Source organism: Lontra canadensis, unplaced genomic scaffold, assembly GCF_010015895.1.
Source record: "Lontra canadensis isolate GAN:19392208 unplaced genomic scaffold, GSC_riverotter_1.0 scaffold192, whole genome shotgun sequence".
In the NCBI taxonomy this organism is placed as follows: Eukaryota; Metazoa; Chordata; class Mammalia; order Carnivora; family Mustelidae; genus Lontra; species Lontra canadensis.
In genome coordinates this window covers 1,261,903-1,289,703 of record NW_022631186.1, presented here as the reverse complement: position 1 = coordinate 1,289,703, position 27,801 = coordinate 1,261,903, and the positions used below count along the sequence as shown (strand labels likewise).

Here is a 27,801-nt window from a genome sequence, read left to right as displayed (position 1 = left end):
AAGTGAAATAAGTCAGACTTTGAAAGACAAATACCATATGATTTCACTCATATGTGGAGTCTAAATAACAAATCAAATGAATAAACAAAAAAAGAATCCGACATATAAATACAGAGAACAAAATGATGGTTGCCAGAGGGAAGGGGGTTCAAGGACAGGCAAAACGGGTGAAGGAGAATGGGAGATACAGACTTTCAGTTATGGAATGAATAAGTCACAGGGATAAAAGGTGCAGCATAGAGAATACAGTAAATGATATTGTAATAACATTGTATGGGGACAGATGGTAGCTACACTTCTGGTGAGCATAGCATGATGTATAGAGAAGTTGAATCACTATGTTGTATATCTGAAACTAATCTAATGTGTGTCAGCTATACTCAAATGAAAAAAAAAACTAAAAAATAAAATAAAAATCCAGTGATGTCTATTATAACTTGGTAAAAATTTTAAAAAGTAATTTTGCTCCTTCACATTTTGACAAGTCTCTTTTAATATAGCTACATCTAAATGTACATTTCAAAGCTATTACTCCCCTGCTTTTATCCTTTCCCAGTGGCCTGAGCTAGAACTTACACGCTCCTTTGTACTTCCCAATATGACTCCTTCAACACCCTCTTGCAACAGTTTATGCCTTAGTGGGGGCATATATGGAGCCAAAATGATGAGATCTATATGTGTGAGGAAAGATCAGCAGAGTGCAGCGAATGCTGTTTCAGAGTCATGATTTTGTTTCCTACCGTTGCTGCATACCACTTGGCACTGGTTTCTATCATACAGAGTAGAATTCCCATCACATTTAAATATGACTATCAGAAAAATGAAAATGTTAGGCTGGGAAGTCAGAATAAATAGCTACCTATTATGCTAAATGTTAGAAAATCTAAAATGAAAAGATAGCAAAGGAAGAGGCCCATTTTTGTTTGTTTGTTTAGAGGTTGTTGGTCAATATTTTTATTTTTACCAGTTAACAGATAAAGGGACTGGAGACTAAAAGATAACTAAGGTTAGAGAATTATAATACATTCTATTTCAGAGGTGCCTGAGTAGCTCAGTCGGTTAAGCACCTACTCTTGATTTCAGCTCACGTCATGATCTCAGTGTTGTGGGACTGAACCCAGTGTTGGGCTTCACACTCAATGTGGAGTCTCCTTGAGAGTCTCCCTTTCCCTCTGCCCTCCTCACTCCCCTCCACTCGTGCACTCTCTCTCTCTAACATAAGTAAAATCATTTTAAAAATACCATTTCAAATCCACTTATGTGCCAGCTACTGCTTTAATGTACCTTAGGTGTATTGATTCATTTACTTCTCATCACAGCCCTATGAAGTATTATCATAGGCTCATTTATGGATGAAAAAACAGTATAGACTGTATTCATTTTCTAGGGCTATCATAACAAATTATGACAAACATGGTGGCATAAAACAACCAAAATTTATTCTCAGATGGTTCTAGAGGGCAGAAGTGGGAAAATATATCTACAAGCCATGCTCCTTCCAGAGGCTTAAGGGAAGATACAAAATCTTATCTCTTCCAGCTCCCAATGACTGCCTTTGTTCCTTGGCTTGTTAGCTGCATAACATCACCCCAGAAAAGACTCATTTTTAGATCTCTTTGGGGGTTTTTTTTTGTCATGTTTATTGAGATATAATTTATATACAATAAGAATCATTCTTATAAATATACAGGCTGATGAGTTTTGACAAATATATACAGTGATATAAACACCACCACCATCGAAATAAAGAATATTTACATTATCCTCAAAATATCCCACTTCCCCATTTATAAGCTGTCTTATCACTTTTCACCTTGGCAACCAATTATCTGTTTTCTCTTCATATAGTTTTACCTTTCTTAGAATGTCCTATAAATTGAATCATAACCCTTTGTATCTAGCTTCTTTCACTTAGTAATGTGCATTTAAGGTTCATCCATGTCAGTGCATATCTGAGTGGTTTCTTTTTATTTTTACTTCTGAGTAATATTCTATATTATAGATGTACCTCAGTTTGCTTATTTATTCACAAATAAATGAACATTTGGGTTTTTTCCAGTTTGGGGCTAATATGAATCAAGCTGATAAGAATATCAATGTACAGGCCTTCACAAAAATGTATGTTTTTATTTCTCTTGGGTGAATACCTGAGAGTGGATTGCTAGACTGTATGGTAATTGTATGTTTAACTTTCTAAGAAACTGCTAAACTGTTTTGCAAAGTAGTTCTACTATTTTGCATCTCCATCAGTGATATATGAGAGTTCTAGTCATTCTACATCCTCACTGTCACTTGGTGTTGTCAGGGATTTTAAAACATTTTATTGTGCGTAATGTGGTATCTCCTTGTGGTTTTACTTTGCACTTATGTAACGATTAATAATAAGTACCTTTTCATGTGCTCGTTTGCCATCTTTCTTTTTTTAAAAGTATCTCAGTCTTTTACTTATTTTTTATTGAGTCTTTTGTCTTATTATTGAGTTGTAAGAGATCATTAAATGTATAGATATGAGTCTGTTTTTAAGCAAATATGATTTCTTTCCAGGGAGCAAAGTTAGGAACAATGGGAGAGAATTACCAGGAGACATATTTCTGCTTAATATGAGGAAGATGTGCCTAAAATCTAACAATAGCATGGGCTGCCCTAAGAGTTAAGTTTCCCATTACTTCAGGTATTCAAACAAAAGCTGGATGAACAATTGTTAGCAATAGTGCAAAGCAGATTTATACATTTATACATTATGAAGACTGTTGATCTAAATGATATCTAAGGACTTTTCCAAATATAAAATTTTATATTAAAATAAATCAAGCCAACATTATATTAATGAGGTACAGAATTTATTGGTTGCATCAAAAAAAGGAAATACATTCTGAGGGAACCAAGCTAGGATTGTGATAACCCCAGCCACTTTCCCAGCCAGTGAAAAATTGGCTTACAAATCCGTAGCTACTATGTGGAAAGTAGAGATTCTCTGTTCTGCTTTGGTGTTGACTGTGAGTATCCCTGACAACATGGAGGCATTGGGCTATACTTAATACAAATGATACATACAGAATGGTGGCATTCCAACTATCAATTTTAAAGTGGGAAAGTGGCCAAAGGTTATTCCCTAAGTGATGTTGCCTTGTATACTTATTTATTTCCACAATGAATCAATGAAGTGTTAAGTAAACATTAAGTAAACATTATCAAACAAACCACTTTCCTCTTTTTGAACAAAGCCATTGTGTGTCTTCCTCTGAAGTCTGTGTAGTTTTTACCACCATATCTCAGAACACAAACCACTAAGACTTAAGAGGAAGGAAAGAGAGGAAGAAAACTGATGTCAACTAAGTCCTAAGAGTATATGAGATCCTTTTACATTTAAGTCAATTAGTTCTCTAAACTTTGTGAGGCAAATTGATAAGGTTGATTGTGTGTGTATGTGTGTATACATGTATCATCAGATCAGCAAAGTTAACCAGCTTCTCAGGGACACATACTTATTAAGTGGCAGATCTAGAATTCAAACCCAAATAATCTGAATCCAAATCCATTGTAATTTTGTGTGGCATTTCAGTGCTCAAAACAGACTAAAGAGAGAGGCCTCTTCAGCATAGAAAAACAGAAGGGCTATAATCCAAGTTTATAAATACACAAAGCCTATATGTTTTGTTAGCTTTGTATTGTTTACCAAATTCCAATATGCTGGGAATAGAAAGCTCTTTTAACTGAAGAAATATTGAGTTTAAGACAATTAAAATGAAGCCCTGCTTTGCACAGGGGCTGGAAAACATATGAAACTCATTACCTCCCAGAATTGGTATAGACTGAAGATATAATCAGCTTCATAAAAGGTTTATATAAATTGACAGATGGTAGATACCAAATGGATAATTAAGGGAATATAGGATATTTGAGAGATAACCCTAACTTTTGAAATTGATATCAATAAGGAAAATCATGCTCTTTTAAAATGTGATGCCATATATTGGCACTAGAATTTGATGCTACCATCAGACAGACTCCTAAGGAGTAGCTGACTAAACCTTGAAAGCCACTCTTTGGGTGCCTGGGTGGCTCAGTAAGTTGAGTGTGCATTTGGCTCTTGGTTTTGGCTTGGGTCATGATCTCAGGGTTGTTGGATCGAGCCCAGTGGCTGCACTCAGCATTAAATCTGCTTGGGATTCTCTCTCTCCTCTCCCTCTGCCCCTCCGCCTGCTTGTGCTCGCTCTCACACTCTCTCTTCCTCTCACTCTATTCTCTTTCTCTCTTGAATAAATAAATAAAGTCTTTTTAAAAAACAACTTGAGAAAATCTTATATTCTCCTGGGGCAGGGGTAGCTAAATAATGGGAACAACTCTTGGACAATTTTTGTGTTCTCATGAATTATCCTTAGCTCTTTGGCTACAATCTATGGGCCTCCAACCCCATTCTCTCCAAATAATCCTTCAAATAGCTTAGAGAGAAGGTACAACTCTTTGTTCAAGTTTTTAAGGCAGTGAAAGGAAGTTAAGGCAGTGAACTCAAATATTAGAATCAAAACCTCATTGATAGGTGTCTACTACTCAAAGAGAGAGATGACTGTCTCACTGACAAATTTCCCCCTGGTAATCTGGGAATTTCTATCTTGGGCCAAAAATGGGGATTTTAATGAGGATTCTTTCAATTGCTAAAGCTACAGCTGCTGTTCCTATTGGAATGATGGTATGTAGTTGAAAGGTATACCCTCCTCCCCATTACCCAACTCTACCAACTCAAATGCTTTGAGTCATCAAATGTTATAAAAGATATTATAGAAAATGTCTTTTTAAATAAAACAGTTTTCAACAATAGCTTTTAAGAAAAGAGGTATGTTGGATAATTGCCACATTAACAGTCTTAGCATTTATTTGTCTAAATATATACAGTAAAATATCATTATTTTCCTCTTTTCCCCATTTTGGTGCTCATCTTGCTGCGTTTAGAGCAGCTTATCTGCTGCATTCCTTCTTATTCACACAAGAAAGTGTATGCATGTGCATACATACACACCACATACACACACACAAAATCACTCATTTTCCATTAGTTCCTGGGAGCAACAAATAGAAAGGCATCCTGCTGGCAAAAGATGTTGCTAATAACAACTTTATGATTCTTCCACCATGTGGTTTCAGATTCCATCATTTTTATCAAGATGTTTACGAATTATTATTTCAGGAAAAGAGTTCAAGTAGCTTTGTCATTTCAGAAGCTGCTTCCATAATGGAATATTCACAGTGCAACACAGTGACTAAATTCAGAAAAACTGTATGCTTAAAGATTTTTCTTTGGCAGTTGGTCATGTTCCTTATGGCTGATTTCTTCTTCTGAAAACATTTGCACATGTGGAAGGGGAAAAAAAAACACTTGAAAGGTTTTGGCTTTCATGTGGTAATCACAGCTCCAGCTGCTTCCAATGCCCCATGACTGTGATCACTACCAGATAAGCAAAAGACTCTACCTGCCTGTTTGCTTTAAAAAGATGTTTTCCGGGCTGCCTGGGTGGCTCAGTGGGTTAAAAGCCTCTGCCTTCAGCTTAGGTCATGATCTCAGGGTCCTGGGATCGAGTCCCACATCGGGCTTTCTGCTAGGCAGGAGCCTGCTTTCTCCTCTCTCTCTCTACTTGTGATCTCTCTCTGTCAAATAAATAAAAATTAAAAAAAAAAAGATATTTTCCTGTTTCATTCCAATGTCAATGACAAGTGGCAATTCAGGAATACTGTTCACAAGCCCTTTGATTTTTCTAGTGATCTGGAATCTCACTAGAGCATCACACTTAAAAAACTCATTGTCCCAACCGTTTATAAGAATAATTATAGTTAAAAAGTAATTAATTATAAAGAAATATGTCTCTCACTTTTTAAAAAGATTTTATTTATTGATTTATTTAAGAGAAAGAGAGAGCAAGCACAAGCAGAGAAGAGAAGCAGAGGGAAAGAAAAATGGAGAAGCAGACTCTCTGCTGAGCATAGAGTCCACTGTGGGACTTGATCCCAGGACCCCATGATTATGACCTGAGCTGAAGGCAGACAAACAACAGAGCCACCCAGGGGTCCCTAAAGCTCTAGGCTGGTTGCATGAACTCACGAAATTCAGCCCCTCTCATTTTCCAAGCCAATGGCTTTGGAGAAACCTTTTGTATCCCCCTGTGTGCTTCTCTCTCTCTCATTCTCTCTCTCTCTCTCTCCCTTCCTCTCTCTCTCCCTCTCTCTCGTTCTCCATGACCACATCTCCCTTCCCTGCATAGCATCCACAACCCTTACTATATCCCCTAAACTATATCTCCACACTTACTACCTCCTTTGATGTGGCCTCTTCTCTCCTTATAGTTCTCTAGTTCTATCAGTCTTCTGGTCTATTTCTGGGATATTTATGATGATTTGATTGTTATTTAGCTGTGTTCATGAGTTGAAATGAGCTTAGGGTCCTCCTACTCCACCACTATCTCCCCTCTTCCCTATTAAGAGGAAAATTCTTCTAGTTTGTGGGGTGATACATATAGAACTTTGATATCTTCACTCTGGCATGACCTGAAACCACAAGGGAGATGACAGAGTGTAACAGACCCTTGTAGGTACCTTAATTGAACCTGTGAAATAAGTGTTGGAGCAGGTAATGTCTGAGGTCCCTTCTAACCACAGTCTTGCTCGCTGTACCACCCCAACACTGATCACAGGACTCGGGGAGCCACAACCCAGTGAGTGGCCATGTGGAACCTTCTGGTGCCTAGCCACAGAACAGGTGTGGGAAAGTGCATGGGTGGGGCAGCAGCAGGAATTGTCAGTGGATAGGTGGCTGGGAGTTTGGTGGATTCAGTGTGAGCAGGATACCTATGCTCCCCTCATGTGAGTGCTCTCCTTGAGTTCTGCCCTGCAATGCCTGGGCATGCCTGTCCTGAATATCACCTGAGTGGCCCTGTGTAACCTTATGGTTCTCCTACACCAGAAAAAACAAACTTATTTTTTTTTTAATGGTAGTTTGACCTCATCTGTCAAAAGGCCTATGTTTGGGCCTAGCAATCCCACTTTAAGGAACTGACCCTATAGATTTAGTATATGTGCCACAGACATATATACAATTTTTTTATTACAGCATTATTTGTAGTAGCAAGAGAAAAAGAAAAAACTAAATTTTCATCAGAAACACTTCAGATAAATTATGGCACGTTGATGCAATGAAAACTCATGCAACATTTTTAAAGAGTGAGGAAGCTTATTCTTTGTAGGTTATATTAAATATAATGATCTACAACTTATAGAAGGTGAAAAAGAAATTGGTACAAAACTATATATAGAATACTATTTCTGTGGGAAAAAAACACACTGTTTCAGTGTTTTTTAAGATTTTTTTTTATTTATTTGACAGATCACAAGTAGGCAGAGAGGCAGGCAGAGAGAGACAGGAGGAGGAGGCAGGCTCCCTGCTGAGCAGAGAGCCCGATGCGGGACTCAATCCCAGGACCCTGAGATCATGACCTGAGCCGAAGGCAGAGGCTTTAACCACTGAGCCACCCAGGCGCCCCCAGTGTTTTTATATGTATAAAATCCTAAAGGGTACGAATGAAGTCATGAAACTAACATTTTTATTTTCAGGAAGGAAACTTGGTGGCTGAGGGACAGAGATGGAAGGGAAACTTTTCACTGTGTACTGTTTTATGCCTTCAAATTTTGAATGTTGTGAATGTATTACCTTTCAAAAGAAATACAATGAAAACATTTTTAAATATTATAAAAATTCCATGTTTATATTGTGTATAAAGAAATCTGTAATGATATGCAGCAAACATATGCAAACAGCAAACGGGTAGTAATGCCCTAGGAGGGGAGGTGGGAGGCTAGATGTCTGTGTGTGGTGGATCTTACTTTTTACTTTATTGCTTGAATTTGAAAATGAGATTTCATAATTACACCAATGAAGCACATAAAAAAGGACTTGCAACATAAGACTAGGAGCACTGGGCCAAGAGAGTACAGTTTTCTCAATTCAGCCATATATGTATAAGGCACTCAGCCCTGTTAACTTGGTCTTGAGTCATCAATCCCTTGAGTCTTTCTGATTGATTGAGGTAATAATACCTTGCCACACGAGAACTCACAGTGAAACAGCAACATGACTATCAGCTTATAATGGCCTCTGTGGAGAACAGTGAATTTTTTTTTTATATCAGAAGAGCTATCCAAGAGGCAAAGAATATGAAAGACAAGCAATGGAAGCAACTTTTACAACTATTGTAGATACAACTCCCATTTCAAAAGTATATAATCTGAAGACGTTGTCATGTTCTATTGGTTTAACAAAGTTGAAAGTGACTGCTCTGTAAATAATGACCTTGACAATGTTGATGCTGTAAGTGAAAGTTCACTGTCATCTTTATATTAAGTTTAATAGTGTTTCTTATGTAAAATTAGGACTTGCAGATTATTCCCCTACCAGCCTTTATTCTGGCATATGACGCTAACCAGATGCAGTTATGAAGTCATGTGGAACCTTGCTTTCTAGTGCTAGAAAAGATGTCTCTAATTACTGGATTCAATAAATATGAATCCAGATGGCTTGCAAAAAAAATGAATATGTAGTCTTTGAGGATACTGAAAAGAACTTGTGATTTATAGTCAGTAATCCTGTGTTTAAGACCTGGATACATTATATGGTAGCTGTATTACTTTGGATCATTAACTATTTCTAATAGTTAACCAACTGTCCTTACCCTTTTACCTGTCATACAAAGTTATTGAAACAATAAAATGAGATAGTATTATGAAATCATGTTGTAAACTCTATAGTGTTGTGCAAATATTATCATTGTCATCTTTTAGCACATACAATGACAGATAATGATAAGTGGCTATAGTAGCTTCCCTCACATTGTCATAAAGAACATTTTCCATTTAGTTTTAGAATCACATGGCAACTTTTAAAACATACAACTTCCAGAAGGTCTCACTTAAAATTTGGCACTGTAACTTATTTCTGTCACTTCATGGGGAAAGGTAAAAATTAACATTTTATAATTATACTAGAAAATACTTGGTAATAAAACATAACAGAAGTTTGTTGTTTAGTTTTACATCTTTTTGAACTGCTAGAAATAGACAAAAAAGATAATATAAACACTGATTTTTTTCTCTTAAATTTCAGTTATCTACCTCATATTCTACCATGCCATCTTTGTGTTCTTTACCTGGACCTACTGGAAGTCTATATTTACACTCCCACAACAGCCAAATCAGAAGGTAAGAATCCTGGTTACTTCCTAAAGGCTAAAGAGACAGGAAAGCAGAAATACAAACAAACAAACAAACAAACAAAAAAAAAACAAACAAAACCCCCAAAGAACAGAAGAAGATGAGAAAAGAAACAAATAGCCTTCTTTTAAGGAGAAGAGATTCAAGGTAATTTTTAAAAAGTCCTCTTAATGATAAAGGTAAATTAAGGGTAGGATAGTCTATAGAAGGATAATCTATCATAAAATCACTGGCCATAGATACTTTGAAACTAAGAAACCACTATTTGAATTAATGATATAATTATTTTTTAAAATTTTTATTTCAATTCAATTTAGTTAACATATATTATTAGCTTCAGGAGTAAAATTTAGTGGTTCATTAATAGCTTATATCACCCAGTGCTCATTACATTAAGTGCCTTCCTTAAGGCCCATCACCCAGTTACCCCATCCCCCATCCACCTCCCCTCCAATAATCCTCAGTTCATTTCCTATAGTTAAGAGACTCTTATGGTATGTTTCCCTTTCTATTTTTGTCTTATTTTCCCCTCCCTTTCCCTATTTTCATCAGTTTTGTTTCTTAAATGACACCTGGTGTGAAATCATTTGGTATTTGTCTTTCTCTGACTTATTTTGCTTAGCATAATACTCTCTAGTTCCATCCACATCATTGCAAATGGTAAGATTTCATTTTTTAGGATGGCTGAGTAATATTCCTGTGTGTGTGTGTGTGTGTGTGTGTGTGTGTGTGTGTGTGTACCACATCACCTTTATCCATTCATCTATCAATGGACATCTGAGTTCTTTCCATATTTTGGCTATTGGGGTCATTGCTGCTACAAACATTGGGGTGCATGTGCCCCTTAAAATCAATATTTTTTTTATCACTTGGAATAATACCTAGCAGTACAATTTCTGGGTAGTAGGGTAGTTCTATTTTTAACTTTTTGAGGAACCTCCATACTGTTTTCCAGAGTAGCTGCGCCTTGTGCATTCCTCCAGTAGTATAAGAAAGTTCCCCTTTCTCTGCATCATTACCAATATATGTTGTTTCTTCTGTTGTTAATTTTAGCCATTCTGACTGGTGTGAGGTGATATCTTATTGTGGTTTTGATTTGTATTTCCCTAATGCTCAATGATGTTCAAAATTTTTTCACAGGAGTCATTTGCATGTATTCTTTGGAGAAATGTCTGTTCATATCTTCTCCCCATTTCTTGACAGATTATTTGTTTATGGGTGTTGAGTTTGATAATTTCTTTATAGATTTCAGATACTAACCCTTTATCTGAGATGTGATTTGTGAATATCTTCTCCCATTCTGTCCATTGTCTTTTGGTTTTGTTGATTGTTTCCTTTACTGTGCAAAAGCTTTTTATCTTGATGAAATCCCAATAGTTCACTTTTGCTTTTGTTTTCATTGTCTTTGGAGGTCTGCCCAGCAAGAAGTTGCTGTGGCCAAGGTCAAAGAAGTTGCTACCTGTGTTCTCCTCTAGGATTTTGATGGATTCTTGTGTCACGTATAGGTTTTTCATCCATTTTGAGTTTATTTTTTTGTATGGTATAAGAAAGTGGTCAAGTTTCATTCTTCTGCATGTGGCTGTCCAATATTCCCAGCACCATTTGTTGAAGAAACTGTCTTTTTTCCAATGGATATTCTTTCCTGCTTTATCAAACATTAATTGACCATAGAGTTGAGGATCCATTTCTGGGTTCTCTATTCTGTTCCATTGATCTATGTGTTTGTTTTTATGCCCATACCATACTGTCTTGATGATTACAGCTTTGTAATAGAGCTAGAAGTCTGGAATTCTGATATCACCAGCTTTGGTTTTCTTTTTCAACATTCCTTTAGCTAATTAGGGTCTTTTCTGGTTCCATACAAATTTTAAGATTGTTTGTCCCAGCTGTGTGAAAAATGCTGGCAGTATTTTGGTAGGGATTGCACTGGATGTGAAGATTGCTTTGTGTAGCATACACATTTTAACAATATTTATCTTTCCAATCCATGAGCATGGAATGTTTTTCCTTTTGTGTTTGTGTGTGTTTTCCTGAACTTCTTTCATAAGTGTTTTATAAATTTCAGAGTACAGATCTTTTATCTCTTTGGTTAGGTTAATTCCTAGGTATGCAATGGGTTTTGGTGCAGTTGTAAATGGGATCGATTCCTTGATTTCTCCATCTGCTGTCTCTTTGTTAGTGTATAGTAATGCAACAGACTTCTGTGGGTTGATTTTATATCTTGCAACTTTGCTGAATTTCTGTATCAGTTTTAGTAATTTTGGGGTAGTCTTTAGGGTTCTCTAGATAATCATGTCGTCTGTGAAGAGTAAAAATTTGACTTATTCTTTTCCAGTTTGGATGCCTTCTATTTCTTTTTATTGTCTGATTGGTGAGGCTAGGACTTCCTGTACTATGTTGGACAACAATGGTGAGAGTGGACATCCCTGTCATATTCCTGACCCTAGGGGAAAAGCTCTGTTTTTCCCCTTGAGGATAATATACACTGTGGGTTTCATATATGCCTTTATGATGTTGAGGTATATTCCCTCCATCTCTACATTTTGGAGACTTTTTATCAAGAGAGGATGCTGTATTTTGTCAAATGATTTTTCTGCATCTAGTGAAAGGATCATATGTGGTTCTTGTCCTTTCTTTTATTAATATGTTGTATCACTATGATTGATTTGTGGATGTTGAACCACCCCTGAAACACAGGAATAAATTCCACTGGGTTGTAGTAAATAATCCTTTTAATGTATTGTGGTATCCAAATAGCTAGTATCTTGGTGAGAATTTTTGCATCCATGCTCATCAGGGATATTGCCCTGTAATTCTCCTTTTTGGTGGGGTCTTAGTCTGGTTTGGGGATCAGGGTAATGCTGGCCTCATCTTTTCATTTCCATTTTTTTGAAAAGTTTCAGATGAATAGGTATTAATTCTTCTTTCATTTTTTTGGTAGAATTCCCTTGGGAGGCCATTTGGTCCTACACTCTTGTTTCTTGGGAGATTTTTGATGTTGATTCAATTCCTTTCCTGGTTATGGGTCTGTTCAGGTTTTCTATTTCTTCCTGTTTCAGTTTTGGTAGTTTATATGTTTCTAGGAGTGCATCCATACTTTCCAGGTTGTCTAATTTGTTGGCATGTAATTGCTTATAATATGCTCTTATAATTGTATTTCTTCAGTATTGGTTATGATCTCTCCTCTTTCATTCATGATTTCATTTATTTGGGTCCTTTCTCTTTTCTATTTGATAAATCTGGCTAGGGGTTTATCAATATTATTAATTCTTTGAAAGAACAAGATCCTGGTTTCATTGTTCTGTTCTACTGTTTTTTTAATTTCTATATCTTTGATTTCTGCTCTAATCTTTAATATTTTTCTTCTGCTGGTTTTAGGCTTTATTTGTTGTTCTTTTTCCAGCTCCTTTAGGTATAAGGTTAGGTTGCATATGTGAGACTTTTTGTTTTCTTGAGAAAGGCCTGTATTGCTATATACTTCCTTCTTAGGACCACCTTTGCTGCATCCCAAAGGTTCTGAACTGTCATGTTTTCATTTTCTTTTGCTTCCATGTATTTTTAAATTGTTCTTTAATTTCCTGGTTGATCCATTCATTCTTTAGTAGGATGTTCATTAACATCCATGTATTTGTGCTCTTTCAAAATTTCTTCTTGTGGTTGACTTCAAGTTTCATAGCATTGTGGTCTGAAAATATGCAGGCTATGAGCTCGATTTTTTTTTTCTACCAGTTGAGGCTTGATTTGTGGCCCAGTATGTCATCTCTTCTGGATACTGTTCCATGTACTCAAGAAAAATTTTTGTCCTCCTGCTTAAGGATGAAATCCTCTGAATATATCTGTGAAGTCTACCTGTTTCAGTGTGTCATTCAAAGCCCTTGTTTCCTCGTTGATCTTCTGCTTAGATGATCTGTCCATTGCTGTGAGTGGGGTGTTAATGTTCCCTACTATTTTTGTATTATTATCAATGTGTTTCTTTGATTTTGTTATTAATTGGTTTATATACTTGCCTGCTCCCAAGTTGGGGGCATAAATATTTGCACTTGTTAGATCTTCTTGTTGGATAGACTGTTTATTATAATATAGTGTTCTTCTTCATCTCTTACTACAGTCTTTTGTTTAAAATCAGTTTGTGTGATATAAGGATGGCTACTCCAGCTTTCTTTTGATGTCCATTAGAATGATAAATTGTTCTCCACACCCTCACTTTCAATCTGGAGGTGACTTTGGATCTAAAGTGAGTCTCTTATTGATGGGTCTTCTTTATTTTATCCCTTCTGATACCCTGTTTCTTTTTTTTTTAAAGATTTTATTTATTCATTTGAAAGACAGAGATCACAAGTAGGCAGAGAGAGGCAGGCAGAGAGAGAGAGGAGGAAGCAGGCTCCCCGCAGAGCAGAGAGCCCGATGTGGGGCTCGATCCCAGGACACTGGGATCATGACCTGAGCCGAAGGCAGAGGCTTTAACCCACTGAGCCACCCAGGCGCCCCTACCCTGTTTCTTTTGATTGGAGCTTTGGGGCCATTTACATTTGGAATAATTATTGAAAGATATGAATATAGTTCCATTGTATTACCTATAAAGTCACCGTCCCTGTAGAATGTCTCTGTTCCTATCTGGGCTCTTTCTCTGCTCAAAGGATCCCCTTTAATATTTCTTGCAGCGCTGATTTGGTGTTCACAAATTCCTTTAGTTTTGGGGGTGCCTGGGTGGCTCAGTTGGTTAAGTATCTACCTTTGCTTCTGGTCATGGTCCCATGGTCCTGCATTCGAGCCCTGGTCAGGCTCCCTGCTCAGCGGGGAGTCTGCTTTTCCTTCTCCCTTTGCCCCTCCCCAACACATGCTCACTCGCTCTCTCTCTCTCTCTCTCTCTCTCTCGTTCTCTCTTTAGTAAATAAGTAAAATCTTTAAAAAATATAAAATCCTTTGGTTTTTGATTTTCCTGGAAACTCTTCATCTCCCCTTCTATTCTGAATGACATTCTTCCTGGATAAAGTATTTTTGGCTGCATATTTTTCCCATTTAGCACACTGAATATGTTATGCCAGTCCTTTCTGGCCTGCCAGCTCTCTGTGGACAGGTCTGCTGCCAGCCTTTTGTGTCTACCCTTGTGTGTTAAGGACCTCTTTCCCCAAGCTGCTGTCAGAATTTTCTCTTTGTAGTTTATAAGCTTCACTATAATATGTTGAAGTGTTGACCTATTTTGTTGATTTTGAGGGGGTTCACTGTGCTCCCTGGACTTGAATGCCTGTTTCCTTTCACAGATTAGGAAAATCTCAGCTATAATTTGTTCAAATAAACCTTCTGCCCCTTTCTACCCCTCCTCATCTTCTAACATTCCTATAATACGGATATTATTTCACTTTGTTGATTCATTGAATTCCCTTAGTCTACCTTCATGATTTAATGGTTTTCTTTACCTTTTCTTTGCAACTTCCTTAATTTCCATCATTTTGTCTTCTACATCATGACTTCTTCTTCTGCTTTTTTCATTCTCATTTGTATGGTGTCCACTTTGGACTGTAACTTGGTAATAGCATTTTTAAATTTCAGTCTGACTAGATTTTAGTTCTTTTATCTCTATAGTAAGGGATTCTCTAGTATTTTCAATGCTTTTTTCAAGCCAAGCTAGTATCTTTAAAATTATTTTTAATTCTATTCAGACATCTTTCTTATATCAGTATTCATCCCTGGCAGTGAGTACTACCTCCTATTCTTTCTTTTGGTGTGAATTTCTCCATCGTGCCATTTTGTCCAGGAAAGAAAAGAAGAAAGACATAGAAAACAACAAAAACTTAGAATTAGATCCTGAATGTGTTTTGGTCCACTTGTTGAAAGAAACTAGACCCCAAAGTCAGAAAGAAAGAAAAACATATATATATATATATATATATGTTTTTCTTTCTTTCATATATATGTATATATATATATAATATATATATAAAAATACAACGAAAGGAAACAATAATATATCTAAGCCACATATAAAATTTTTAATTATAAAAGATTAAAAAAAGAATTTAAAAAATAAATAATGAAAAAATAATACTAAAAGACTAAAGAATGAAAATGCAAAGAATGCTGTATACTGTTTACCCCAGGAGGTGAAGCTTTCCAGCCCTCTATAAACAGTAATTTTGCGGCACCTGGGTGGCTCAGTGGGTTGGGCCTCTGCCTTCAGCTCGGGGTCCTGGGATCGAGTCCCATGTCAGGGTCTCTGCTCGGTGGGGAGCCTGCTTCCCTTCCTCTCTCTCTGCCTGCCTCTCTGCCTGCTTGTGATCTCTGTCTGTCAAATTAAAAAAAAAAATCTTAACAGGAATTTTGGTGAGAGTGAGTTGGTTGTTCTGCTCTTCTGGAGGAGGGGCCTGTTGTAACTGATTCTCAGGTGGACTTACCCTAGTGGAAAAGCACTTGCCATCCTAAGAGAAGCAGGATTTGGTGTAAGCAGCTCTAGACTCAACTAGGTGGTGCTGTTTTGCTCCCTGAAGGCTCTCAGAACTCCTGAGTGGATTGAATATTGGCTATGCCCTACCTTCTAGCCCCCAAGCTGAAAATTCTTGCCCTCCACTCTTCAGTAAGCCCTCACAGAACAGTAATTACTCTTGTCTCCCCAGTTTCCATCAGAACTGTGTTCACCTGGCCTGTGAGCAAGCGTTTTTATCTCAGTCACATGACTGAGTTTCAAAACTCAAAATTTATGGCCTCTTGCAGCTTGGACCACTGCTCTTACTCCTGGGGGAGGGGGAACTGTCTCACCATGCTTCTGTATTTTGCTGGACCCTTCCCAGGAAAAGGGTCACATGACCATCTAGCAGTTTGCAGTTTATAACACACAGAGCACAAAGGTGGCACCCACACTCCCTCTTCACAAACGGCTTCCCTGCTGCCAGTTAGGCATCACTGATTCCTCTTATATACCCAGGGATCCTCCAACCATGCTGTCACACCTGGTATTCTGCCCCACTTCTCCACCTGAACACCTTTAAGCCAGTCACATCCCCCTCTGTAGGAGACTTCTAAAAGTTATGATTTTTCACTCTACTGATTTTTTTATGTTCAATTAGCTAACATATAATACATCATTAGTTTTTGATGCAGTGTTCAATGATTCATTAGTTGCATATAACACCCAGTGTTCATCAACATAGGTGCCCTCCTTAATACCTGTCACCCAGTTACTCCATCCCCCTACTACCCTCCCTTCTGTAACCCTCAGTTTGGTTCCCAGAGTCCAGAGTCTCTCATGGTTTGTCTCCCCTTATTTTTTCCCCATTCAGTTTTCCCTCCCTTCCGCTAAGGTCCTCCATGCTATTCCTTATGTTCCACATATGAGTGAAACCATATGATAATTAACTTTCTCTGCTTGACTTATTTCACTTAGCATAATCCCCTCCAGTTCCATCCATGTCGATGCAAATGGTGGGTATTCATCCTTTCTGATCGGTGAGAAATATAGAATATCATGTCATCTGAAAATACTCAAAGTTTTACTTTATCCTTACCAGTGTGGATGTCTTTTATTTCTTTTTGTTGTCTGATTGCTATAGTTAGGACTTCCAGTATTGTGTTGAATAAAAGTGGTGAGAGTGGACGTCCTTGGCTTTTCCCGGTCTTAGGGGTAAAGCTTTTAGTTTTTCCCCACTATAATATTAACTATGGGTTTGTCATAGATGGCCTTTATTATGTTGTGGTATGTTCCCTGTAAACCTACTTTCTTGACTATTTTAGTCATGAAGGGATGTTGTTCTCTGTCAAATGCTTTTTCTGCATTGAAGTGATCATATGTTTTTCATCTTTTCTCATATTGATGTGATGTATCATATTGATTTAAAAATATTGAACCACCTTTTTATTCTGGGAATAAATCCCACTTGATCACAGTGAATGATTTTACTAAAATATTATTGTATTTAATTTTGTTATAATTTGTTGAGAATTTTTGCATCTCTTTTCATCAGAGACAGTGACCTGTAGTTCTCCTTTTTTGTAGTGTCTTTATCTGGTTTTGGTATCAGGGTAATGCAGGCCTCATAAAATGAATTTGCAAGTTTTCCTTCCTCTTCTTTTTTTGGGATAATTTGAAAAGAATACATAGTAACCCTTTAAATGTTTGGTAAATTTCACCTGTTAAGCCATCTGGTCCTGGACTTTTATTTGTTGGGAGTTTTTTGATTACTGATTGACTTTTGTTGCTGCTAAATGGTCTGTTCAAATTTTCTCTCTTCCTGATTCAATTTTTGGAGGTTTATATTTGTAGAAATTTATCTATTTCTTCTAGGTAATCCAGTTTGATGGCATATAATTTTTCATGAGATTCTTTTATAATCCACTGTATTTCTGTGGTATCAGTAGTTATTTTTCCTTTTTCATACATGATTTTGTTTTTTTTTTTTTTACTTCTCCCTCTTTCATCAATCTGGCTAAAGTTTTATCAATTTTGTGTATCTTTTCAAAGAACCAGCACCTTTCATTGATCTGTTCTATTTTTTTTAGTACCTCCTTCATTTAATTCTCGAATCTCCATTATTTCCTTCCTTCTACAGGTTTTGAGTTTTGTTTATTTCTCTTTTTCTAGTTCCTTTAGATGAAACATTCAGTTTGAGGTTTTTCTTGCTTCTTGAGGTAGGACTGTATTGCTATAAACTTCCCTCTTTGCACCGCTTTTGCTGTATCCCATAGGTTTTGCATGATTGTGTTTTCATTTTAATTTGTCTCCATGTATGTGTTTTTATTTTCTCTTTGATGTCTTGGTTGTCCCATTCATTGTTTAGTAGCATGTTATTCAACCTCCATGTATTTCTAGACTTTCTAATTTTTTTTCTTGTTGATTTTTCGTTTCATAGCATTTTGGTCAGGAAAGATGAGTGGTATTACTTTGACCTTTTTTAATTTGTTGAGACTTGTTTTGTGGCTTAATATGTGATCTGTTCTGGATGTTCCATATGCATTCGAAAAGAATGTGTATTCTGCTGTATTAGGATGGATTATTCTTTTTTTTTAATATTTTATTTATTTATTTGACAGATCACAAGTAGGCAGAGAGGCAGGCAGAGAAGGGGGGAAAGCTGGCTCCCCACTGAGCACAGAAACCAACGAGGGGCTCGATCCCAGGACCCTGAGATCATGACCTGAGCCGAAGGCAGAGGCTTAACTTCCTGAGCCATCCAGGCACCCCGTAGGATGGATTATTCTGAACATCTTTTGAATCTATCTAGTCCAGTGTGTCATTCAAAGCCAATGTTTTCTTGTTGATTTTCTGTTTGGATGATCTGCCCATCTATGTCAGTTGGATGTTAAAGCCCCCTACTATTATTATCTATTGCTTCCTTTATGTTTGTTATTAGCTAGTTTAAGTATTGAATGCTCCCACGTTGGGTGTATAAACAATTGTTATGTCTTCTTTTTTGATTCTCCCCTTAATGATTAATGTTCTTTGTCTCTTATTACAGTCTTTATTTTAAAGTCTGTTTTTTCTGATATAAGTATTGCTACCCTGGCTTTCTTTTCACATCCATTTGTATGTTAAATACTTCTCCATCCCCTCAATTTCTATCTGCATGTGTCTTTAGGTCTGAGATCAGCCTTTCACAGGCAGCATTTAGCTGGGTCTTCTTTTTTGTCCATTTTGTCACCCTATATCTTTAGATTATTTATTCTATTTACATTCAAAGTAATTATTGATAAGTATGTATTTGTTGCCATTTTGTTACTTGTTTTATCATTGTTTTTGTAGTTTTTCTCCATTCCTTTCTTCCCTTGCTCTCTTTGAAGTCTCATGATTACTTGGCTTTCTTTAGTGATTATACCTGGATTCCTTTCTCTGTATTTTTTGCGTATCTATTACTGGTTTTTGAATTTTGGTTAACATTTGGATTGTATATAAGATCTTCTGTATATGGCAGTCTATACTAAGTTGATATTTGGTTGAATTTGAACCCATTCTTAACTTCTCTCCTCCATACCTTTTAAGTATATGGTGTCATACTTTACATCCTTTTATTTTGTGAGTCCCTTTATTGATTTTTATGTATACTTACTTTTACTGCTTTTGTGTTTCCTACTTTCCTTACTCTAGCTTATGGTCTTTCCTTTCCACTTAAAGATTCACCTTTAAGAATTCTTATAGGACTGGTTTAGTGTTCATGAATTCTCTTTACTTTTATTTGTCTGGGAAGCTCTCTCTTTCTATTCTGAATGACAGCCTTGCTGGATAGAGTATTCTTGGCTGAAGATTTTTCCCATTCAGCACTTTGAATATATCATGCTACTCCCATCTGGCTTGCAAGTTTCTGGTGAAAAATCAGCTGATTACCTTATGGGGGTTTGTTTCCCTTTTATGTAACTCTCTTTTCTCTTGCTGATTTTAAAATTCTCTCTATCACTACTTTTTGCCATCTTAGTTACTATTTTTCTTGGTGTGGACCCCCTTGGATTGATTTTATTGTAGATCTCTCTCTGCCTCCTGAATCTGAATTTCTGTTTTCTTCTCCAGATTCAAGAAATTGTAGGCTATTATTACCTCAAATAAATTTTCTGCCTCTTTTCTCTCTCTTCTTCTGGGATCTGTATAAATCAAATATTATTACACTTCATAGCACCACTGAGTTCCCTATGTCTATTCTTATTTTGCACATTCTTTCATCTCACCTACTCAGCTTGATTACTTTGCATTACTTTCTCCTCCAGGTCACTGATTCATTTTTCTTGCCTAATCTAGTCTGCTATATAGTCCACCTAATGTATTTTTAATTTCATGTTCTTCATCTCTGATTGGTTCTTTTATGTCTTTTTTTTTTAATATATTTCATAAGGGTCTCACTGATGTCTTCCACTCTTCTCAAGTCCAGTGAGTACCTTTATAATCATTTCTTTAAACTCTCTATCAGGCATATGACTTATCTGTGTTTCACTTTGGTCTCTTACTGTAATTTTATTCTGTCATTTCATTTGGGACATATTCATCTATATCTTCATTTTGTCTTACTCTCTGTGTCTGTTTCTATGTGTTAAGAAAGACAGCTATGTCTTCTGCACTTGAAAGTAATGATCTTATGAAGAAAATGTCCTGTAGTGCCCTACTGTACTGTATCCCCTGTTCAGAATCTGGCACTTCAGGGTTGTCTCCAATATGTAATTTATACACCCTGCTGTTATGGCTGAGCCATTTTATCCCTCAGCCCAGTCATCCCCAGTGGCTCTCTTTGCCTGTTATAGGCAGCGTTTTCTCCCTGTGGTGTATTTGGGCAGTCTGGGGACACCCTGGGCTTGGTTAAGTCAGACCAGGCATTTGCCAGAGATGTAGTAGCAAGTAACCACAAGGTGCTGTCCTCATGTTGTCCCCTGAGAAGCTTTCATTTGTGGGCAAAGCCTGAAGTCAGACCAGTTGTCTGCCTCCAGCACTCTGCTGGGGTCTCAGTCTGAGTGATTTGTGTGATTATCTTTCCCTCTCTCCAACGTCGAAGTCACTTTGGTGTGGTGCTATCCACTATAGGGGTTGATTGCATACTCCCAGACCTGAGACACCACTGTGTATGGACTCTGGCTGAGAGCATATTGGACAGCGTGCATCCACTGAAGCATAGTGTGGGGGGTTGGTTGGTAGGGTGATGGTGCTAGCAAGCTTTGTGTGCCCCTGGTCTTCTGTGTGAGGGGCCCTGCAGTGATGGACTGAAATAGGCTGTCTGGAGCAGTGAATTGGTAGAAGCACTGCATAGGGGCTCAAGGCGGCATTGCTAGCAATTTACAGTCCAACTCTAGGGCTGGGGAGGGAAATGGCATCTTGGTAGATGGACTTTCCTGGAGTTGTTTCCCTATTAGTTCTCTCCCTCCAGGCCTTGCTCTGAGATTAGTAAATAACTCCTTCCCATATGCCCCAGGTACCTTTCAGACTGCTGCTTCTATGCTGTATCTCCACAGGTTGTTTATTGTGCCGTCCTTTTAAGAGTGGGGACCCAGTTTCTTCTTGCCCACCAGCTCTCCCAAAGCTGAGCCTGCTGATACTTTAAAATTTCAGGTTTTAAGTTCTGCAAGTTATAAGGCTCATGAAATTCGGCCCCTCTGGTTTTTAAATGGAAATGTTATAGGAATTTGTATTCCCTATGCAGACTTCCTAGTGTGGGGGGTTGTTTTTCACCCCTTTTCAGGCTCACACTGTCCTTCTGTCCTGCAAACAGTCCCAGGAGTCCCTTTAGTTCCCTTTAGTTCCTCTTTGACATGGCTTTTTCCTGCATTTAGTTGTGGAGTTTATTCCACCAGTCTTCAGGTCATTTTCCAGGTTATTTACACTGATATGACTATTACCTAGTTGTATATGTGGGAAGAGCTGAGCCTAGGGTCCTCCTACTCTGCCATTTTCTCTGGAAGTCCCCTTATCAACTGTTTTAATGCTATCTACAAACAACTTATTTTAGAACCAAAAGTAAATGAGACAAATGTGAAAGGATGGAAAAAGTTATTCTAAGCAGATAGTAATTAAAAGAGATCAAGGGTAGGTATACTAATATCACATGAAAAGAGGTTTTAAGCCAAAAAATGTTACAAGATACAAGGAAAAAAAAGACCATATTAGTGATGTCAGAAAGATGCAGAGAAGAAAAGACCAGCTTTTGTCCCCCCACAAGCCAGATGGCTTCACTTGGTGAATTCTACCAAACATTTGAAGAATTAACATCAGTCGTTCTCCAGTTCTTCCAAAATACTGGAGAAAGCAGTACACTTCAAAACTCATTTTACAATCATGATACCAAAGCCAGACAAGGCCATTACAAGAAAAGAAAAATATAGGCCAATATCCTTGGTGAACAAAGATGCAAGATCCTTAACAAAATACTAGCAAACCAAATTAAGCAGCATATTAAAAAAGATCATTCACCATGGCTAAGTGGGATTTATACTTAGGATACAAGGATGGTTTAACATATGTAAATCAATATATATGATATACCATATTTACAAAATGAAGGATAAAAGTCATATGATTATCTCAATAGATGCAGAAAAAGCATTTGACAAATTTCAACATCATTTCATGATTAAAAAAAAAAACTCTTAACAAATTAGGGGTAGAACAAATGTACTTCAACATTATAGGACCATATATGACAAACCCACAACTAATGTCATATTCAGTCATGAAAATCTGAAACCTTTTTCTCTAAGATCAGGAACAAGGACAAGAATGCCCATTCTCACCACTTCTATTCAACATAGTACTAGGAGTGCTAGCTAGAGCATTGAGGAAAGGGAAAGAAATAAAGGCATACAAATCAGAAAGGAAGAAGTTTTCTGTTTGTAGATGACATGATCTTACATATGGAAACCCTAAAAAGCCCACCAAAAAATACCTTTTAAAACTAATAAATAAATTCAGTAATGTTACAGGGTAAAAAAATGAAAAACAAAAATCAGTTGAATTTCTATACCATAAAGACAAACTATCCAAAAAAGAAGTTAAGAAAACAATTGCATTATAGTAGCATCAAAAAGAATAAATACTTAGGAATAAATTTTACCAAAGAGTCGCAGGAACTGTACAAGAAAAACTATAAAACAATGATGAAAGAAATTGAAGAAGACACAAATAAATGGAAAGATTTCCTATGTTCTTGAATTGGAAGAACTAATATTGTTAAAATGTCCATACACCTACAGCTATCTACAGATTCAGTGTAATACCTCTCAAGATTCCAATGGCATTTTTTTTTACAGAAATATAAAAAACAATCCTAGAATTCACTTGGAATCACAAGAGAACCTAAATAATTAAAGCAAGTTTGAACAAGAAAAAAAAAAGCTGGAGGCATTACCTTTCCTGATTTCAAATTATATTATAAATTTATAGCAATCAAAACAGTACTGTACTGGTATACAATGAGACACATAAACTAGAACAGATTCAAGAGTTCAAAATAAACCCATGCATATGCAGTCAATAGATCTTTAACAAAGTTGCCAAGGATACACAATGGGAAAATGATAATCTCTTTAATAAATGTATTGGGGAAATTGGATATTCACATGCAAAGGAAAGAAATTAGATCTTTATCTCAAAAAATTCATTTTCAATGAATTAATGACTTGAACAAAAGACCTGAAACCATAATAATCCTTAAAAAAATAAATAAATAAAAGCGGGGCACCTGGGTGGTTCAGTCAGTTAAGCGACTTCATGACCTTCAGCTCAGGTCATGACCCCAGGGTCCTGGGATCAAGTCCCACATCAGGCTCCTCCTGCTCTGTGGGAAGCCTGCTTCTCCCTCTTTCTGCCTGCTACTCCCCATCTTGTGCTCTCTCTGTGTCAAATAAATAAATAAAATATTTTTTAAAAAAAGAAAGGAAAAACAGAGGAAAACTCTTTGACATTGGTCTTGGCATAATTTTTTTGATTTGACACCAAAACCGGACATAACAAAGGCAAAAATAAGCAAGTGGGACTACATCAAACTAAAAAGTTTCTGCATAGTAAAGGAAACAATCAGTACAATTATAAGAAAATCAATGGAATGGGAGGAAATATTTCCAAATTACCTGATAAGCAATTATTATATAAAGTTATTATTATATATATGTAACTCATATAACTGAATAACAATAGTAATATACAAAACAAAAATAACATACAAATGGCACACAAATATTTGAAAACATGTTCAACCTCACTAATTGTCAGAAAAATGTGACTCAAAACCACAATGAGATATTACCTCAGAACTGTTAGGATGGCTGTTATCAAAAAGTCAAGGCATAGGGGCGCCTGGGTGACTCAGTGGGTTAAAACCTCTGCCTTCAGCTCAGGTCATGATCCCAGGGTCCTGGGATCAAGCCCCACATCAGGCTCCCTGCTTAGCAGGGAGCCTGCTTCCCCCTCTCTCTCTGCCTGCCTCTCTGCCTACTTGTGACTTCTGTCTGTCAAATAAATAAATAAAATCTTAAAAATAAGTCAAGGCATAAACAAGTGTTGGTGAGGATATGGAAGAAAGGGAAGCCTTGTTCATAGTTGGTGGGAATGTAAATTGCTACCACCATTATGGAAAACAGTGTCGAGATTCCTCAGAAATTAGCAATAGAACTACCATATGATCAAGCAGCCCCACTTCTGGTGTATAACCAAAGGAAATGAAAACAAATTACTGAAGAGACATATGCACTCCCACTATTTGTAGTCATAAAGATATAGAAACAACCTATGTGTTCATCAGTGGATGAGTAGATAGAGAAAATAAGGAATATATGTATAATTAAATATTATTCAGTCTTTCAAAATAAAGAAATCCTGCCATTTGCAACAACATGGATGTACCTAGAGGACATTATGCTAATGAGGTAAGCCAGACACAGACAAGTACTGCATGATCTCTCTTATATGTTGAATCTTAATTTAAAAAAAAGGCAAATTCATAGTTATAGAACAGAATGGTGGTTATCAGGAACTGGGAAGTGGGAGTTAGGGGACGTGTTGGCAAAAATGTACAAAATGTCAGCTATAAAATGAATAAATTGTGCAGACCTAATGTATAGAATGGTATCTATGGTTAATAAAAATGTATTAATAATGTATTATATAATTAAAATACTAAGAGAATAATCTCAAATGTTGTACCACAACAAAACAGTAACTATGTGAGGTGGCAGATATGTTAATTAGCTTGACCTGATAAACATTTCATAATTTATATGTGTATCAAAACATCACATTGCATATATTAAATATATCCAATTTTTAACTGCCACACATACCTCAATAAAGCTGAAAAAAATGAATAAAATAAAATATTTAACCCACAAGAAAAGAGAGATGGATATTAGATATTGATAAGATAGTCAATTCATCAAGAACATTCTGTGGTTATAAACACAGAGTGCCCCAAAATGTAGGAAGTAAAAACTAGCAGCACTGAAGGAAAAAATACACAGTCCTATAATAATTGGAGATTTCAATAACCCATATTCAATAATGGATAGAACACCTAGACAGAAGATCAATACAGAAATGAAGAATTTCATAACACTGTAAACCAACTAGATGTAATACACATGAACAGAACACTCCACCCAAAAATAAAAGAGTACAAGTTCTTCTCATGAGCATGCAGGATATCCTGTAATATAGATCATTTGTTAGGATGTAAAACAAGTCTCAATAAATTTAAAAGACTGTAATCATACAAAGGATTTTCTCCAACTTCAGTGGAATGAAAGTAGAACTCTTCGACCTCAGCCACAGCAACATCTTCCTAGGAACATCGCCAAAGGCAAGGGAAGCAAGAGCAAAAATGAACTATTGGGATTTTATCAAGATCAAAAGCTTTTGCACAGCAAAGGAAACAGTTAACAAAACCAAAAGACAACTGACAGAATGGGAGAAGATATTTGCAAACGACATATCAGATAAAGGGCTAGTGTCCAAAATCTATAAAGAACTTAGCAAACTCAACACCCAAAGAACAAATAATCCAATCAAGAAATGGGCAGAAGACATGAACAGACATTTCTGCAAAGACATCCAGATGGCCAACAGACACGTGAAAAAGTGCTCCACATCACTCGGCATCAGGGAAATACAAATCAAAACCATAATGAGATATCACCTCACACCAGTCAGAATGGCTAAAATTAACATGTCAGGAAATGACAGATGCTGGCGAGGATGCAGAGAAGGGGGAACCCTTCTACACTGTTGGTGGGAATGCAAGCTGGTGCAACCACTCTGGAAAACAGCATGGAGGTTCCTCAAAATGTTGAAAATAGAACTACCCTATGACCCAGCAATTGCACTACTGGGTATGTACCCTAAAGATACAAACGTAGTGATCCGAAGGGGCACGTGCACCCGAATGTTTATAGCAGCAATGTCTACAATAGCCAAACTATGGAAAGAACCTAGATGTCCATGAACAGATGAATGGATAAAGAAGATGTGGTATATATACATGATGGAATACTATGCAGCCATCAAAAGAAATGAAATCTTGCCATTTGCGACAACGTGGATGGAACTAGAGGGTATCATGCTTAGCGAAATAAGTCAATCGGAGAAAGACAACTATCATATGATCTCCCTGATATGAGGGAGAGGAGATGCAACATGGGGGGTTAAGGCGGTAGGACAAGAGTAAATGAAACAAGATGGGATTGGGAGGGAGACAAACCATAAGTGACTCTTAATCTCACAAAACAAACTGAGGGTTGATGGGGGGAGGGTGGTGGGGGGTGGGGTTATGGACATTGGGGAGGGTATGTGCTATGGTGAGTGCTGTGAAGTGTGTAAACCTGGCGATTCACAGACCTGTACCCCTGGGCATAAAAATATATGTTATAAAAAATAAAATTAAAAAAAAGAAAAAGACCGTTCAATGGAGAAAAGATGGTCTTTTCAACAAATGGTATTTGGAAAATTGGACATGCACATGCAAAATAATGAAGTTGGACCCTTACACCATATACAAAAATTAGCTCAAATGGAACGCTACAGAACCTTTAGAAAAAAAAAAATACAGAGGTTGGTACCTGGGTCGCTCAGTTGGTTAAGTATCTGCCTTTGGTTTAGGTCATGATCTCGGGGTCCTGGAATTGAGCCCAGCACTGGGCTCCCTGCTCAGCGGGGAGTCTCCTTCTCCCTTTCCTTCTGCTCCTCCACCCCCCAGTTCATGCTCTCCTGCACATGTGCTCTCCCTGTCTCTCAAATAAATAAATAAATAAATAATCTTTAGGAAAAACCATAAGCAAAAAGTTTCATAACATTGGATTCTGGCAATGATTTCTTAGACATGACGTCAAAAGCAGGGGAAACAAAAGTAAAGGTGAACTGGACTACATTAAAATTTAAACTTCTGAGCATCCAACCACAACCAACAGAGTGAAAAGGCAACCTATGGAATGGGAGAAAATGTTCATAAATTAAATATCCAATAAATGTCAAGTATCAAGTATCCAGAATATATAAAGATTCTTACACCTTAACAACAAAAGGACAAATACCCCAACTACTAAATGGGCAAATGATTTAACTAGACATTTCTCTAAAGACTATATGTGAATGACCAACAAGCTCATGAGAAGATGATCGACATCATTAGTCAATCAAGACTACAGTGAGATGCCACTTCACACCCACTAAGAAGTCCAAAATATAAATACATACATATGTACATACATACAGAAAAGAGAGAGAGAGGAAGAAAGGAAAAGAATAAGTGTTAATGTGGATGTGGGAAACTGAATCCTCATATATTGCTACCGGGAATGTAAAATGGTACAGCTGCTGTGGAATATAGTTTTTCAGTTTCTCATAAAGTTAAACATAAAATTATCTTGTGACCCAACAATTCTATCCCTAGGTATATACTCAAATTAAAAGCAAGTGTTCAGAAGTTATACACCGTTGTTCATAGAGTACTAGCCACTATAGTCAAAAGATGGAAATGGAATATCCATCAACAGATGAAATAGGTAAATCACAGGTGTTATGTCCATAAAGGAATATTATCCAGGTATAACAAGGAGTGCATTACTGATACATGCCGCAGCATGGATGAAAACTTTCTGCTAGAAAGT

General features: G+C 36.9%; 1 protein-coding gene across 1 annotated transcript in view; it reads left to right on the top strand.

Moving 5' to 3' along the window:
* The window catches only part of ZDHHC15 (zinc finger DHHC-type palmitoyltransferase 15), a 162,218-nt gene that overhangs the window by 56,470 nt on the left and 77,947 nt on the right, over positions 1-27,801 (top strand). Inside the window, exon 3 of the mRNA XM_032847726.1 lies at positions 9,146-9,240. Coding sequence (XP_032703617.1) covers positions 9,146-9,240 — 95 coding nt within the window. The remainder of the gene's footprint in view (positions 1-9,145; positions 9,241-27,801) is intronic.